The sequence below is a fragment of the Lissotriton helveticus genome, chromosome 5_1 (assembly GCF_964261635.1).
Source record: "Lissotriton helveticus chromosome 5_1, aLisHel1.1, whole genome shotgun sequence".
NCBI lineage: Eukaryota > Metazoa > Chordata > Amphibia > Caudata > Salamandridae > Lissotriton > Lissotriton helveticus.
In genome coordinates, this window is record NC_136065.1 from 2,115,237,135 (window position 1) to 2,115,252,106 (window position 14,972).

At 46.2% G+C, this 14,972-nt stretch overlaps 1 protein-coding gene across 1 annotated transcript in view; it reads left to right on the top strand.

Moving 5' to 3' along the window:
• SETX (senataxin) overlaps positions 1 to 7,222 on the top strand; it is a 570,564-nt gene extending 563,342 nt beyond the window's left edge. The window contains exons 24-25 of the mRNA XM_078646176.1: positions 1,002 to 1,089; positions 5,598 to 7,222. Coding sequence (XP_078502302.1) covers positions 1,002 to 1,089; positions 5,598 to 6,371 — 862 coding nt within the window. The 3' untranslated portion in view covers positions 6,372 to 7,222. The remainder of the gene's footprint in view (positions 1 to 1,001; positions 1,090 to 5,597) is intronic.
• The last annotated feature ends 7,750 nt before the right edge of the window (positions 7,223 to 14,972 follow it).

The window sequence follows — 14,972 nt, forward strand, 5'->3', positions numbered from 1 at the left end:
CATGCTTCAAAAGAGGGGAAGCTCAATTGTTGTACCCCAAAAGTACTGTAGGTTTTTACATAGACCGCACTAAGAACTATTAAGTGGAGTGTCAACTTTTTGTGGGGTTCTCCAGAGCAGAAAAAGGGAAGGCTGTGTTGAAAATTACATTGTCGAAATGGATACTCTATTAGGATTTGCTGTGTCCTGACCAAGAAGCAGGCTCTTGAAGATCTGAGGACCCATTCCACCAGGGTCAAGGGTGCTACCACTGCATTGGAGTGTGGGGAGCGGGGTGCCTGTCTTTGATATCTGCTAGGTTGCAGTCTAGGTGCATACATTCAGAAGGTACTACTGATTTGACACCAGGTTTGGCTACAATAAAATGCTGCCTGCTTAATTCTGCAAGATTTTTTGGTGTGAGCTCACTCCATCCCTAGCTCTCCATCTTGGGGAGGCAGTGATTTGGTGTCACTTCTAACGTAAATAATCTTTGGTAAGAAATATCCATCAGAAAACCAATTTACTTACCTTCGCTAATGGTCTTTCTGGTGGATACTCTACAGATTAGTCGCTGCCCTCCAGCTTCCCTGTTCTGTGTAGTGGCTTCTTATTTTGTTCGCGTATTTGAAAAGTCTTCAGCTAGTGTTCCATAGATTGCTACCAACAATTGTTCTCGCTCCGGGTCTCAGGGCATGGAAGTGGAAAGACAAGAAACCAACATCAGCGTGCAGGAGTGGTGCTTACATGTGGCTCGACTTCGTCACTTCCAGGTCAGTATGGAACCAGTGTGAAGCTGCACAACCTCTCGTAGTGACAGGCAGGGGCGCTGCTCCAAGAATTCAGTGGATCCACTCTAGCACCTGAAGGATATTCTAAGACCAGGAATCTGAGGTTAGATAGATAATCCACCAGAAAAAAACATTACCAAAGATAAGTATATTCTAAACTGTCACTGTGTTAGTCGTATGAAAAAAAAAGAATGGAAAAGATTCATGTCTGTATTTATTTCTTATTCCCAGGTTTTTGGCCAGTCGACAGCGGATGAATGTGACGATTACTAGAGCCAAATCAAGTCTGTTCATTCTTGGAAGCTTGAAAACGTTGATGGTATGTTGCAAATGTTTTTGCAAGGGGGTAACCTCGTCGAGGATAATGGGGGAGAGAAGAGGATGAGTGTGAGAAATGGGCAATAGAAGCTCATCTTGGGGAGAAAAGCATAATACGAGATATTCTGAATGTCGTTGGCAATTACTGTTGATTAACGCTTCATGTTCAATATTCCCATGATGTATTTCTTCACCTCCTTTGCATGACTTGCATGCATCGCTACCTCTGTTGTTTTTTTCCTGGGACTTATGCCATTGTCCTGTTTGGTAAATCTGCGATAACTCGTCCAATACCTTTTGGAATTGTTTTAAATATGCAAGGCCTTGGTATTTCTTTACAGATCTCTCTCTAGTGCCAGTTCTTTTTGCCATAGCAGCCTAGATTGTAATACGCAAATCCTGAACATGTTCTGTATTAGCGGTAAATTTGTTTGGGTTTAGGTATGCTGCCTTGGACACTTGCTCCACAGTTCAGCTGCAAGTAGAGCTCACAGATCGCCCTCCAGTAGATACCCGGCACAGTGGATCTAACCCTCCAATATAGACCCCAGTACACTAGAGACTCACTGTACAAAAGATCTAATCCGCCAGTGTACACTTGGTGTTCAATGGATCTCGCTCTTCATTGCAGAGCAGCTGTTCAGTGGATCTTGCCCTTTAAGCAAGGGTCCGTGTTCAATGGATCCCAGCATGCACTGGAAACCCCATGTATAATGGATCTCATTCTCCATTGTAGACCCACTGTGCCCCAGGTCCCACTCTTCATTACAGACAAACCGATCATTCCTTCTCACCATACACTGGACACCCAGTGTACGGATGTAGACCCCGGTACAGTGGATCTCACCTCCCAAGAGGGTATTTAGTGCGCAGTAGATCTTGCACTCAAGTAGATACCCAATTTACTGTGGATCCCTCACTACATTGGATCTCACCCTCCTATGTAGACCATGTGTTCATGGGATCACAGGATCCCATCCTATACTAGAGGAACCATGAACAGTGGCTCACATTCTCCAATGTAGACCCAGTGTAAGGGATCTAGTCTTTCTCCAGTATTAGGGTGTCTTTCATAGATTCACATGCTTGAATATTCCCCGTCGTCGGAGTCCCACGGTAAATAAAAATAGCCGGCTCGGCGACGATGACGTCTGCTACAGGATCGTCGACGGCTGTTTCGTCGACGTCATCGTCGTTGACGAAGATATCCCTCAATTTCAAGACTGTGTCCTCTGTCATTCCTATTGCTTCGTCGTCGACGAAGAAAGCTCCACCGTCGACGACCGCTCCGTCGACGACCGCTCTGTCGACGAAGAAGTCATCGTCGACTTCGTCGACAAAAGCACCGTCGACGGCGCCATTGGTACAGGTAAGTAACAATTGTTCTTCATTAAAAAATAAATAATGTTGAATCTCACTGTCCAGTGGAGCCCGTGTGCAGTGGAAACTGGCCTCCAGTACAGACAGCTTGTGGTTCTCACCTATCTCGAAGGGATCTAGTGTCCACTGGATCACACTCTCGTAGTGACCCTATGTACAGTGGATCTCACCATCCAGTATAAATGTACAAAAGTACTAGTGTTCAAAATGAAACTCTCCACCGAAGACCTAGTGTATGTGACTCTTGCCCACCAGCACACAGCCAGTGTAGAAAGGATCCCACCCTCGAGTGCAGATCCGTTGTTCAGTGAATCTCACCCCAGTATAGACCCAGTCCACATTGACTCTTAACGTCCAGTAGAAATCCAGTGTACACAGAATTTCATCCTTTACTTAAATCTCACGGTTTGGTGGATCTTACCATACCCTGGAAGCTCTGTGTAAACTGGCTTTTCGTCCTTGATTACAGATGAAATGTGTGCTCGAGCGTGTCCTCGAGGAGACCCACCCTTCAGTACAGACCCTTTGTACAGTGGATCTCGCCTTCTAGTAGACATCCAGCACGTAGTGGATCTCACCCTACATTATAAACGCTGGTTACTATTAATCTCACCCTTGCCTATAGATCATGTCAAGGTATACCTTGGACTAGCTGCTCCTCCGAATGAAGGACACTATGTTCAACTAATGGTGCCCTTGAGTCGAGTCGCCTGGCTCTGGTGCTTTCAGGAGTGTTGGCATAAAACCTCTAAAATGGAACGGTTGTCAGCTGCACACATCATTTAGGATCAAGAAACCAATAGCAGCGCATTTGTTCTGTCCCTTCCTCCGATTACGAGTAGAAAACATTCCAGCAGTTGTTCCCTTGGAGCCCATAGACTGACGGTGTTCCATCATGATACCTGATCAGCATTTCTATTCGTGTGCTAGGCCACTGCCTTTCTGTGTTCATGATCTCCGTCATCTTTCAGGGCTAAATGTTTTTCCCCGGCTTCTTCTGGGGCAGGTAGTTCTTGGTTGCACTGAAGTGACGTGCAGTGTTCTACCTTGCAAACTCTGCTCCACTGGGGATAGCCCTGGTGGATTATCTAACTACCAACAGTAAATGCCTTGGCGTTTGACATGCTCATTAGTCTTCATTGCAACTAAGTCACATGGAAGGTGAACTTCAAGGGACCTTCACCTATTTTACTTATTGGGTTCAGTCAACCTACGTAGCCCACAACTGCAATATGGATAGCGATAGGGTGGAGATTTCTAACAATGTCCACTCCTGTGAAGTGACCTGTGCTCTTCCTTTATAGTTCCCTTCCTTCGATAATGTAAGTGTAGTCTCTTTGTTTGCAGTCTGTTCTATATCTCTGATCTTCTGTTATTGTCCACGTTCATTGCCTTCCTTCTCCTCCCTCTTGGATGGCTGATTCTCGCACACTCTTCTCTGTTGTGAGTTTAGATTCTGTGTTCCTGAGTCTGTAAACTGTATTCGCTTGATAGTGTTTGACAGCAACTGAGCTGCTGTTCCCACTACACAGAAGTGCCGTGCTAGAGTTCATGTCCCAGTGAGCAGCTTTATTGAGCCTCAGAGGGAAAGATTCATGACTAGGATGACAGGTCCATCTCTAGGCATCAATTACTACTTTCCTCTTCCCTAGCCTCATATTGGAGTTAATTCTCCATGTGTCAGACGTGTTTTAGATTTTTAACTTAAAATGACCTGAAAGCAATTGCTAGAACCAATCCTTTTTTTGTAGTTATTGTACGTTGGGGTCAAGTTAGGCGGAGCTGTATTTATCACCTAATGTAACGTCCCAGTTCTATCTATTGTTGATTGTATTTAGACACACCGCAGCCAGGCAGTGGTGTTTCCCGGGATCCCCCAAGTTCCACTCCAGTGTCAAAGAGCTTTTTCAGAGAAATTTCACTGGTGGATACATGTGGTTGTCACATGACTTCTCCTTGCACCTTTCCTAATCACTGCAGCGTGTGCTCTTCGCACCACGATCGTTGCCAGGTTTGACCATGTGTTGCTTGAAAACCTTCGTTTTTTAATTATTCATATGGACCTTAAGAGCTAGCACATTTCGAGTGCAGCTGCTTAGCTCTATCTTTCCACTGTTTGTTCTGTATTTGCTTCGCACAAACAATATAGAGCAGTTACCTATGTTGCTAAGCTTCAGTATGATGTGGTCCTGTGGACTGTGGTATGTACAGTAGTTGAGCAGTGGTGGTGTTGTGTGTTCTTAGAAATGTGTGCCAGCTGCTAATGGCTTCCAAGACAAAAAGGGATTTGCTCTAGGTCTTTAAACTTTGGGAGTATGCTTTAAAGGTTGTGTGTTGCCAGTTTTAGGGCTGAGACTTGTAAATAATAGGAGAGTTTTTGCAAAGCCTCAGTTCTCAATGGAGCACATTTGAGGTGACGCACAGCAATCCACCAGTGAAGCTTGGTTTTAGCAAGACTGTAAGCATAGCATCAGCCATGTGCCGTCCACTCTGATTATGAAAGTAAAACAGATTCATTATTATAGATTCTAAAGGTAAGTGAGGTGCAGTCTGAATGCTGTCCTGTTTGCGCCCTCAGATTGTGCCTGGCTGATAGCTGCTTGCCTCCCAGCGCCTGATGTTTCTTGCAAGTAACACTGAAAGGGCTCATGATAGAGAGCCAGCTCTTCTCCTTTCTGATTCTCCTTGTCCATGCTTGTGGTTGATCTATGTTTCTTGCCCCCTTTTATGTCCCTTGTAGTGTCTCTTGCTTAGGCTAAGTTGATCCTTTTCTAGAGTTCCTACTTCAGTGATGAAAGAGGCTGTGGGAATTGGACGAGGAGAGGGTGGAAGTGGTTGCACGTTCCTGTCTGTAGAAGACATGATCACTGAGAGCAGGGGGGCAAATTGCCTTGTGTCTTTTCTGGAGTTTAATAAGTTTGTAAGAGAAGATTTTGCCTCGATTTCAGCTCACTGTAGGCACCTGTCTATTGTATTCTCTTCGCGCTGCTGTTTGAATTATGGGTTCCTGGTGGATTCACTTAAGGGAAACTCCTAGGTCTCTTGACCCCTCTTGCTCAACATTGTTGACCCTCCTTGTGCTTTAGTTGGACTGTTCTAAATATTTGCATTTTTGTTTTCACTCAACAGGAAAACAAAGATTGGAATCAGCTGATCCAGGATGCCCAGAGAAGGGGTGCCATCATCAAAACCCGAGAAGAAAACTACAGTAAAGACGCCACCAAAATCCTCAAACTGAAGCCATCGTTTCTGCGCAGCCATTCTTTTCCCAGTGCTGAAGAAACAAAAAAGCCATTGAGTGACCGACCTCAGCAGACGGTGCCTCAGACAGAAAGAAAGGAGAGTGCCAATGGCTCAACCCCATCAGTGCCGGTACCAGCTCCTTTCGTGTACCGGACGGCCGGTGCCCCTCCTGAGGCAGTAGTGCCACAGCTCTATGGTTCTAAATTGCTGCCAGGTGCAGCGTCTGCAAAAGCTACCTCTACTGCACCGGTGCCATCTATAGGACCAACGTTGCCTATTGAGCGACCACGGGACCCCCGTCTATCTCGAGAACCCGCAGCCGGGGTCACTCAGCCCAGCCGCACAGGACACACTTTACCACATGGCTCTGGCCACTTCCCAGGACAGACATGGCCCACACTGCCTCACCGAACTGCGGGAGGCTCAGTTACACCGAGCCGGACTCCTCAAACAATTTCATCCAGCGACAATGATAGAAATATGGACAACAGGTTATCATGGCAGGCCAATAGGAACCAGACACAAGGTAACTGGAATAGATACACTGAAAATAGGCAATGGGACAGGCAACAGGATGACCGTTCGAGAAATAAAAGAGAACACTCACAGCAGAGCGATGATGCAAAAAGACAGAAAACCTCAAATTATAACATCAAATAAAAAAAAATAGAAGTTTGGAAAATGTGAATGCTGGCATTCCTTGATATCAACTGTGACAGTTGGGTGAAAGGGTGGAACCATGTGGAGTATCTGTCGGCCTATACGCCGCCCGCTCCACAAAGATACAGTAGGGTCTCTAATGGACTCCAGAGATAGTAAGTTGGAAGACGTATGCACCTTCATTCCCTCATGGTTCTGCTGTAGATTGGGGATAAAGTGCCCCTCACCCAAGGGAGATGAACAATTGCTGTGCAGCATAAACTGTTGCTGCTTATACGAAGATTTTTTTTTTACATGTAACATTTTCTGTATTATATCTGTACAGATGAAACTGTTTCTTTTAGATTGGATAGGGTTAGCGCTGTTTCACTTGCTTGAGTAGAGTCCTTTGACGATGGAGGAGGTAGGTAAGTCTGCACAGTGACATTAAGAAAAAGCCTCAAAGTTGGTCCAGTTCCTTTTGTATCAAGAGGAATGGACAAGGGCATATGTGTTTGCATAAGTGTGAGCAGAGTCCATGTCTCCCCCCCCCCCATACTTAAGAGCACTTTGTTCACAATTACTCAGGGCTTTTGACAAATCGCTCAGTGTAACATTATCCGCACTAGTGCCTTGCACACATACTGCAATGTCTTCCAAGGCTGCTTCTTTGGTGTTACGTTCTTATTCGTAGGGAATTCTAACCACAGAGAGCTAAATATGGCGGTCTGAGCGCCTGTGTTCTTGTGACCTCTACCCTTACTCAAAGCTCTTGCCTGTAAATTCATTGCTAATAGCAGCAACATAAGCCATTCTTCTCAGGATCTTTCATTACTTCTGTATGTTGCAATAAAGTGTGAGTTTCGCCTCTCTTTGGTGCCTTTATGTTGCTGATTGTGCAGCAGTTTGTGTCCACACAGACCAGTGGATGCCAGATGGAAACTTACTGTCACACCTCGTATGGGTATGAGTTTGATGTGTGTGGGTCTGAAGGAACTTGCAAAGTAGTATTAACAGCCTACAAAGAGCAAAAACTGTTAAAACTTCCGCTTTTTTGCCATAGCTATTGATTATTTTGGTAAAACCCAGAGACAGATGCACTCTAGGTGAAAAGCTATCCAGAATATTTGTTTGTTGAATGTTTTTTTTCCACTGGATTTTTGACAAATGTCTGCACCCCCATTTTTAACCCAGTCAATATTTTCAGCGTCATTACTTTGATGTAACCGTTCTTTTCACTCACACTACAAGAGCTAACACCAGCACCCACACTGTCTGTGGCTGGAGTAAGAATAGTTAAATAAACCAGATGTGGTATTTTCAAAAGTCAAAGTTAGGTTATTAGAAGGAAATTTAGAGTATGCAAGTGTGAATGTGGGAAAAAAAAGTTGTTGGAATAAATGTTGGGGAAAACATATCTCCTCAGTTTCAGGAGCTTAAAAATTGCTGTCAATGCCAAACAGTCTGGAATATTGGAGGTATGCGCCTCCACTGCCCTTAAAAGGAGTAAAAACAAGCATTTACAATGCAATGGTCTCGGCATTATTAAAGGTAGAGCTATTGGCATTGCTCATATTTTTTTTCATTTATTTTTTTTAAAAACATAAATAAATGGTATTGTCATTTACAATGGCAATCGGTGAGCATTAGAGAGTAGTAGAGAGTATTCGATGACACAGAGCCACACACACAGACAGAGCCGCGCACACACACAGAGCCGCGCACACACACAGAGCCGCGCACACACACAGAGCCGCGCACACACACAGAGCCACACACACACACAGAGCCACACACACACACAGAGCCACACACACACACAGAGCCACACACACACACAGAGCCACGCACACAGAGCCACACACACACACAGAGCCACACACACACACACACAGAGCCACACACACACACACAGAGCCACACACACACACAGAGCCACACAGCCACACACACACACACAGAGCCACACACACACACACAGAGCCACACACACACACAGAGCCACACACACACACAGAGCCACACACACACACACAGAGCCACACACACACACACACACACACACAGCCACACACACACACAGCCACACACACAGAGCCACACACACACACACAGAGCCACACACACACACAGAGCCACACACACACACAGAGCCACACACACACAAAGAGCCACACACACACAGAGCCCTCCATGGCCTCCTCCCTACGGGAGCCAATTGGGTACCGAATGATAACTTGCAATAAAGTACATTTCCAATTGCTATAGCATATGATACCACAATCTGAAATAAAGAAATGGAATGAATGTAGTAGGTGCAAATAGCTACCTATAGAGCTCATGAGGTTGTGCAATTCTAGTTTTTCCTCATGATTGGTCCCATCTGTGCATGCACTGAGGTGGAAACGACGCTTATAAAAGAAGAGAAGGTTTTAGGGCAATAGAATGTAATAGATAACAAAACCTAGAACTCATACATTACTTTTTGAAAAACTTCTCACGGATTATTTAAATGACAATAACCATAGGAGAGGTCTGCACTTGCTTCCAAATGTACCTGCCTCAGACCAACATAGCTATGGCACTGAGTCTCAGAGATTTAGACCCAAACTCAGGGAACTAATGTTTCCAGGAGCACTCACATTTCTTGCAACATGCAAGAGAAAATCGACGAATTCCTGTATTGTTACCAAGTGACGCGGTGCTATGTTTTTTTTTACACTTTTTGGAAACCAGCGCAATCTAGTATTTTAGTAGAGGCGTGAGAAATCGTGCAAAATGGCACGAACACTTCACGAAATATTGCTATTGTAGTGAAATGCGGTTTGTGAGTATCGCGCATCATTTTGTTCACTTGGGTGAAATCGTTGCATAAATAAATAAACAAAATGCTCTCAAAAAAACGACAGGAGACAGGGTAGAGCAGAAAACATCTCTCGGGGAGGTATTTTCTGTGCGAATCCGTGGTCCCCGCTAATATCTCACGACACTTTCTCACTCGAGGCACACGCGGGTACATAATAATTATGCAAAACTGAGAATTTTCGCATGTTGGCAATATTGTTAAAATATCGCAAAGGCCTGTAGTTCAGCCTAATTGATATGAAGGAGCAGTGCAAGACCCAGAATAAACGGGAGTGCCTTGTGGAACTCTACGGCTGGCACACGGAGTAGTCTGGTAACCGCAAACATCTGCCTTGGGATCACCTCGCTGGAGGGGCTTTAAACGGCACTTTAAGGTGTGACGTTCACTTTAAGGCACGGCACCTAGCAGAGGCATCTGCAATGACCTGCCGCAAGGAGGCGCTCTACTTTTGTTGCTGTCTGCTCTGAGGCGGACTGGAAGGTGGGGGGAAAACACTTCATCATTTTGTGCATTTTCGGCTACACAAGAACACAGCAAACAAGGCTTATGAGGTTTAACATTAAAAAATCATGTCCCTTATGAATCCGCTTAAAAATCCACTAGGAATAGGAAACGTTTTCCTTACAACTTCCAAAGGTGAAAGACTAAAACTCACATTTCATCACTTAATCTCGAGCCCAGACCCTGTGTCATGTTGAGATCTAGTCAGACAGCCCCAACATCACATTGCAATTCGTACACAAACCTTTCAAGTTTCCCGATTTCACGCAGTTCGTTTTTTGTTTTGCACTTTACTCCTTGTACACCTGTCCATTGTTTTAAAAATTAGGACATCATTTACCAGAAAGCAGAGATCAAACTTGGCCTGCATCATCTACGTTAACGTGGTATTGCGAAACTTCAGAGCTCCACATACGTCTGATGTTATAAATTAAACTTCAAGTTCCAGAATACAGCCTTCTATAGCATAAGAAGCCAGGACGCCTGAAGTGGTCACATGTGCCGCATGTGGCCACATGGCAACATGCTCCCAGTCACTGACGTACGGATCGCAGTGAGACAAACTTGAACGTTCCAGTGACAGACAGGCCAATCTATTTAGCTAGCAAGGTTTACTCTTCTACGGCTAACTGTGTAATGGTAGGTGGATCGTGGAGACATTGTATAAAATATCTAGAAATTAAGAAATGTAATCAGCCACCTCTTTGTGGGTGGGGGAGCGGAAATGAAAGGGGTGCAGCAGTCCCAAATTACTTATTCGGTGACTGACCGCAAGCAACCGGGGCAGACCGAAAGCAGGCAAAGGAGAGCAAAGAAAGCAAAGCACACAAAGCATCAGAAGCTTCCTGCGTGGATATCACTGCTGCAATCGATAGTTCACTAGGCAATCGGACTCTGTAATTGTCATCAAATCACCTGGCAGAGATGCCACCATCTCAGGGGCGGATCAATGCTATCAACAACCGCAAAGGAGACATCAAGGAGAGGGGATGCGGTGCCCATAAATCAGGCATGCAGGTGGGGGGAGAATGAGAGGCGGCAGTCCCTGTTTGTATAAAGGAAATATCAGTTCTGCACTTATGCGCTCGGCACGTTTGGCCTGCAAACACGACCTCCAAATGATAGTACAATGTCCCTGCCATTGATGTAGGGGACTTTACCAACAAAAGTGTAAACTGGCACTGACATAATACACGGTTTCACCTAAAAGAACAATGCTACTCCAATCCAAGAATTCCATCCGAAGTTGCACCAAAGGGATTCAGTCTGCGACGTGGTCGATATATAACAGATCTCGGCTGCACGCGCCCAACCCACCGAGCATGCCCCCTTTGCAGTAAGTGATGGAGAGCGCCCTCTATGTGTACCATGGGCAGGCGGTCCCGTCATAAAACGGGTAGTGAACAGGCGCGCAACACCCATTGGGCTCACGGGCCTTCAGCCCCCCGCCACCCCCCCCCCACACACATCTTCGCGGGCATCTTAGTTGCAGCCTCACCCGAGTACTAAACAGGCCTTTAAAAGACCATTAATTGTAAATGAGGCTTTTGTTGTGTGTTCAGCCACTCTGTCTTACTGTGCATTACTGTGACAGTAACCACCCGCCTGCACGCTGCCATGGCCCATGCTCGCCAATGGGGAAGTCCTCATCGAAGCAGGTCGGACGGACGTTGTCCGCAGCTCTTCCCGTTATGGGCTGCAGTGAGTGCTTCGAGGCTCGTCAAACGTGAACCTCCCGAACCCAAAGACGCAGGAGGGCCCCTCGACCCACAGCCCCTTCTGATGCAGCCACCAGACCGACATGGGTGATTTCACATTCCTGGTACTTTGCCAAGTCACTCTAATACTTCTAGACTAGCTCTACTATTAGCGCCTAAAGCAGAAACAGGTCTTTGTAAGTGTAAGACCGTGTACCTTTGCACATTGAGATACAGTGACTTGCCCAGGATCACACATTTAGTTTTGCAAGTAGTCCGAGATCAGGGGCTAGGATTTTGATTCCACTGCTACCAGAACCCAAACCCACCTCATTGCCTAATTTAAACCTAACCCTCTCAAACCCCGCTGTGTTCAGGCCCCTAAACTGCCGCAGAGCCCAAACCACACCCGCCACATGCCTGCCAGCTACGAGGGGCCTGGGGAATGCGGTCTCAGCCACAATGACAGCGTCTGGTAACCGAGGATTCCATTATTTTCAGTTTAACAATCACCCACGTTCTTATTGTTTATTAGTATGCCTACACTGATCATTCCAGCTATTGAATTCGCATCACATGCGATATCTCAGTCGATAACGCGGAACCGTAAAGATAAAGTTTACTCACCAGGACCCATCCCGCCGGACAGCCGACGGTACCCAAGTACACAAATCAGCGCAAAACGAAACCAGCAAAAAACGAGCAGCGGCATGACGAAAAAAGGGGCGGGACTTAAAAAAGACCCAGAAACGCCCCCGAATCGCGCCGGGACGGGGAAAAGAGTAACGGACACCCATCTCTTCCAATGGCTAGCCTCCATTTATGGAGCTAGCCAATGGAAGAGAGAGGCGGAATAAAGCCCCACATTGAAGTCATAAAATCTCGGGCTCCGCCCACACTGCTTACGCAGTGTGACGCTAGGCCCGAGACCTAAAAATAAAATGATGGAGGGCAGGTGTGTTATAAATGCAAAATAAATTTAAAATCACAGTTCACTCTATTTGTCGAACAACAAGCTTTTTTTCACTTCAATTGCCATGGCACAGAAAATCGTAATTTTTCGTCTATTTAGATCAAATAAAAGTTTCAACAAAGTATTTTCGACTACTTCGCTTATGTCGATTTTCATATCCCCACAGAAGATATACTCTAAAGTGTAACTTTCCAGGTTGTCAAGTACATTTGTTTGAGTTATCCCAGAAGTTGCCTTTCTGTTCTTCCAGGGAATGTACTTTTAAATTTTTTCTACGCTCATCTGCACAGTAGAGCTCTTTCAAAAGCTTGTTTTAGCAGAGAGGTTAGTGCTCTGTTTCAAAAGCTTGTTTTAGCAGAGAGGTTAGTGCTCACGTAGCTGCCATGATTACATTTTTTAAGAGACAGTGCAGAAGTGAACTCTTGCTCAAAATCCCTTCTGAATCTCTAGCCAAATATCTTTTGCTTCCGACCAACAAGCAGTTACTCTTTGAAATACTCCATTCAAAAGTTCATTCCTGAACTCAGGCCTTTGGTCCTTTACTTTTTGAGGCCGTTTCTCCGAGCAAGAATCTTGCTTAATATTAATTTATTAATTTATAAAGTTTTATATAGCGCAGACATGACCCACAGGGGTATCAGAGCGCTTTACAGTACATAATTATCACATATTATACATACAATCGGGAATCGCATATAATACAGATGAGGTAGACATTGCTGTTTGGATAAAATTGGTGGCTTCGGAACATTTTCCTGATCCTGCGGGTACGTGGGGGTATGTTTGAGGTTTTAAGTAGATTTATTAAGGGCTAGCTGTATTCTTATGGTTTTGCCAATTACTAAATGGGGTGTACTTGACCGAAACGTTTCTAAGAAGCAAACAAATGCTGTCCCGACTCCCCGATTTCAGTATTTCACAGGAGGCTCCCTCCGTTTGGGGGAGAGAAGGTGTAAGAAATGGGGTTACCAAATCTCCAGGGGGGTAGCATGGAACCAAGCGGGCAGGCCAAACTTCGGAGGACATGTGAAGCACTCACGCAGTACCCACAGACAACACACCAGGCACACAACAAAAGAGGCAGGACACCAGTTTGAGTTTGAAAATTAGTAAGTAGTTTAGTATCTCCAACCTGCAAGGCAAAAATGCATCAACAGTGGTATCACAACACGGCGCCAACTGGCACCAGAGCCAAGGGTATCAGGGGGGGGGTTATTTACATGGGAAGTAAGGGCCGAGTCCGTAAGTCCATGGCTGAAATAAAGAAGAATGTGAATAAATTGACACTAAACCTGGGGTCAATATGGCGGGGCCAACTCAGGCTCTCATCTTTAGTGGTAGGCTATAATTTGCAAAATACAACATTAGCATAAGTACACACCGTGCACTATAACTCCAACCCGACCCCTGTAAGGGAAAAACTTCATAGCACCACAGCACATGATCACAGACGGGAGCACCTGTAATAACGCAGCATGGCTTGCTCTTTAACATAGGATATAACCAGGGGCCTGGAATGACATGTCAGGCCAGCATAGGGGCAGGACACCTGTAGTAAAAGGGCACATCAGGGTTTTACTTCACCCTCAACCTGCGGGCATAAAACATCAGGCGGAGCTTGTGATGCTTGAACTCTTCCAGGGGCATCAATAACAATAGCAACTGGCAACGCCAGGAAGATAACCATTTCATCAGGTAAGTAGGCACCTTGCATTCAATAAAACCTTAGGTATACACACTAGGCATCAAAGGTAACCTGGGGAACATGACTCCTTAGCCCCCAACCTGCAACACAAACATCAGGCAGTGCATTGGCATCAATAACATATGAACCAGGCCTGTATCACATCTTCCATGGGCACCACCCGGCCCCTACATTAGGTGCAAAACCGGGGGGGGTGGGGGGAGCATAGGCATCCCCACCCTGCACTAGGAGTACCTACAGGCCTCTAATGGACTCCCTAGGGCACTCCACACTGGCATGAAGGGCAAGATCCACAGTACCTAACAGGCGCCCTTAATGCCCCACCATCGCAGTTCCACCTTCGGAGTCCCTGTATCCTGGGACTATACGTTCAAGAATTAACGGCCCACAGAGTTCTGGTCAGTCGGGGGGGCGGGGGGGGGGGACCCTGTGCCCCGTTGCCCTTTCCACCCTCCCCACAGTCTAACGTCGCCCACACTCACCGGGCTTCGGCTGTTTTGGCAGGTTTCTCCTTGGAGGTGGGGGCAGGCAGCTTCTCAAGCCCCAGCGCTTGGAGGCTCAATGCTTCTGGCAGTCCCAGGCAGTATAGCGCTTGACAGGAGCACACAGGCAGAAACTCTCCCGGTCCGCAGCTCCTTGAGGGCACAATCTTCCTCACACAGCGCTGTAGGATCATGCAACACAGCGCTTAGCAGGTACAGCGCTCCCAGATTATAGCGCTTAGCAGGCAATCAGCAGGGCAGTCTTGGTCACAGCGCTCTAGGGACACAAGCAGTCTCCTGCAGGCCAGCGCTTTCAAGGGCACAGCAGGCCGCAACAGTCCTGGGCAAGGTTAGCGCTTTGCAGGCACACAGCGCTTCTTCTAGGCACAGCGCTTCCC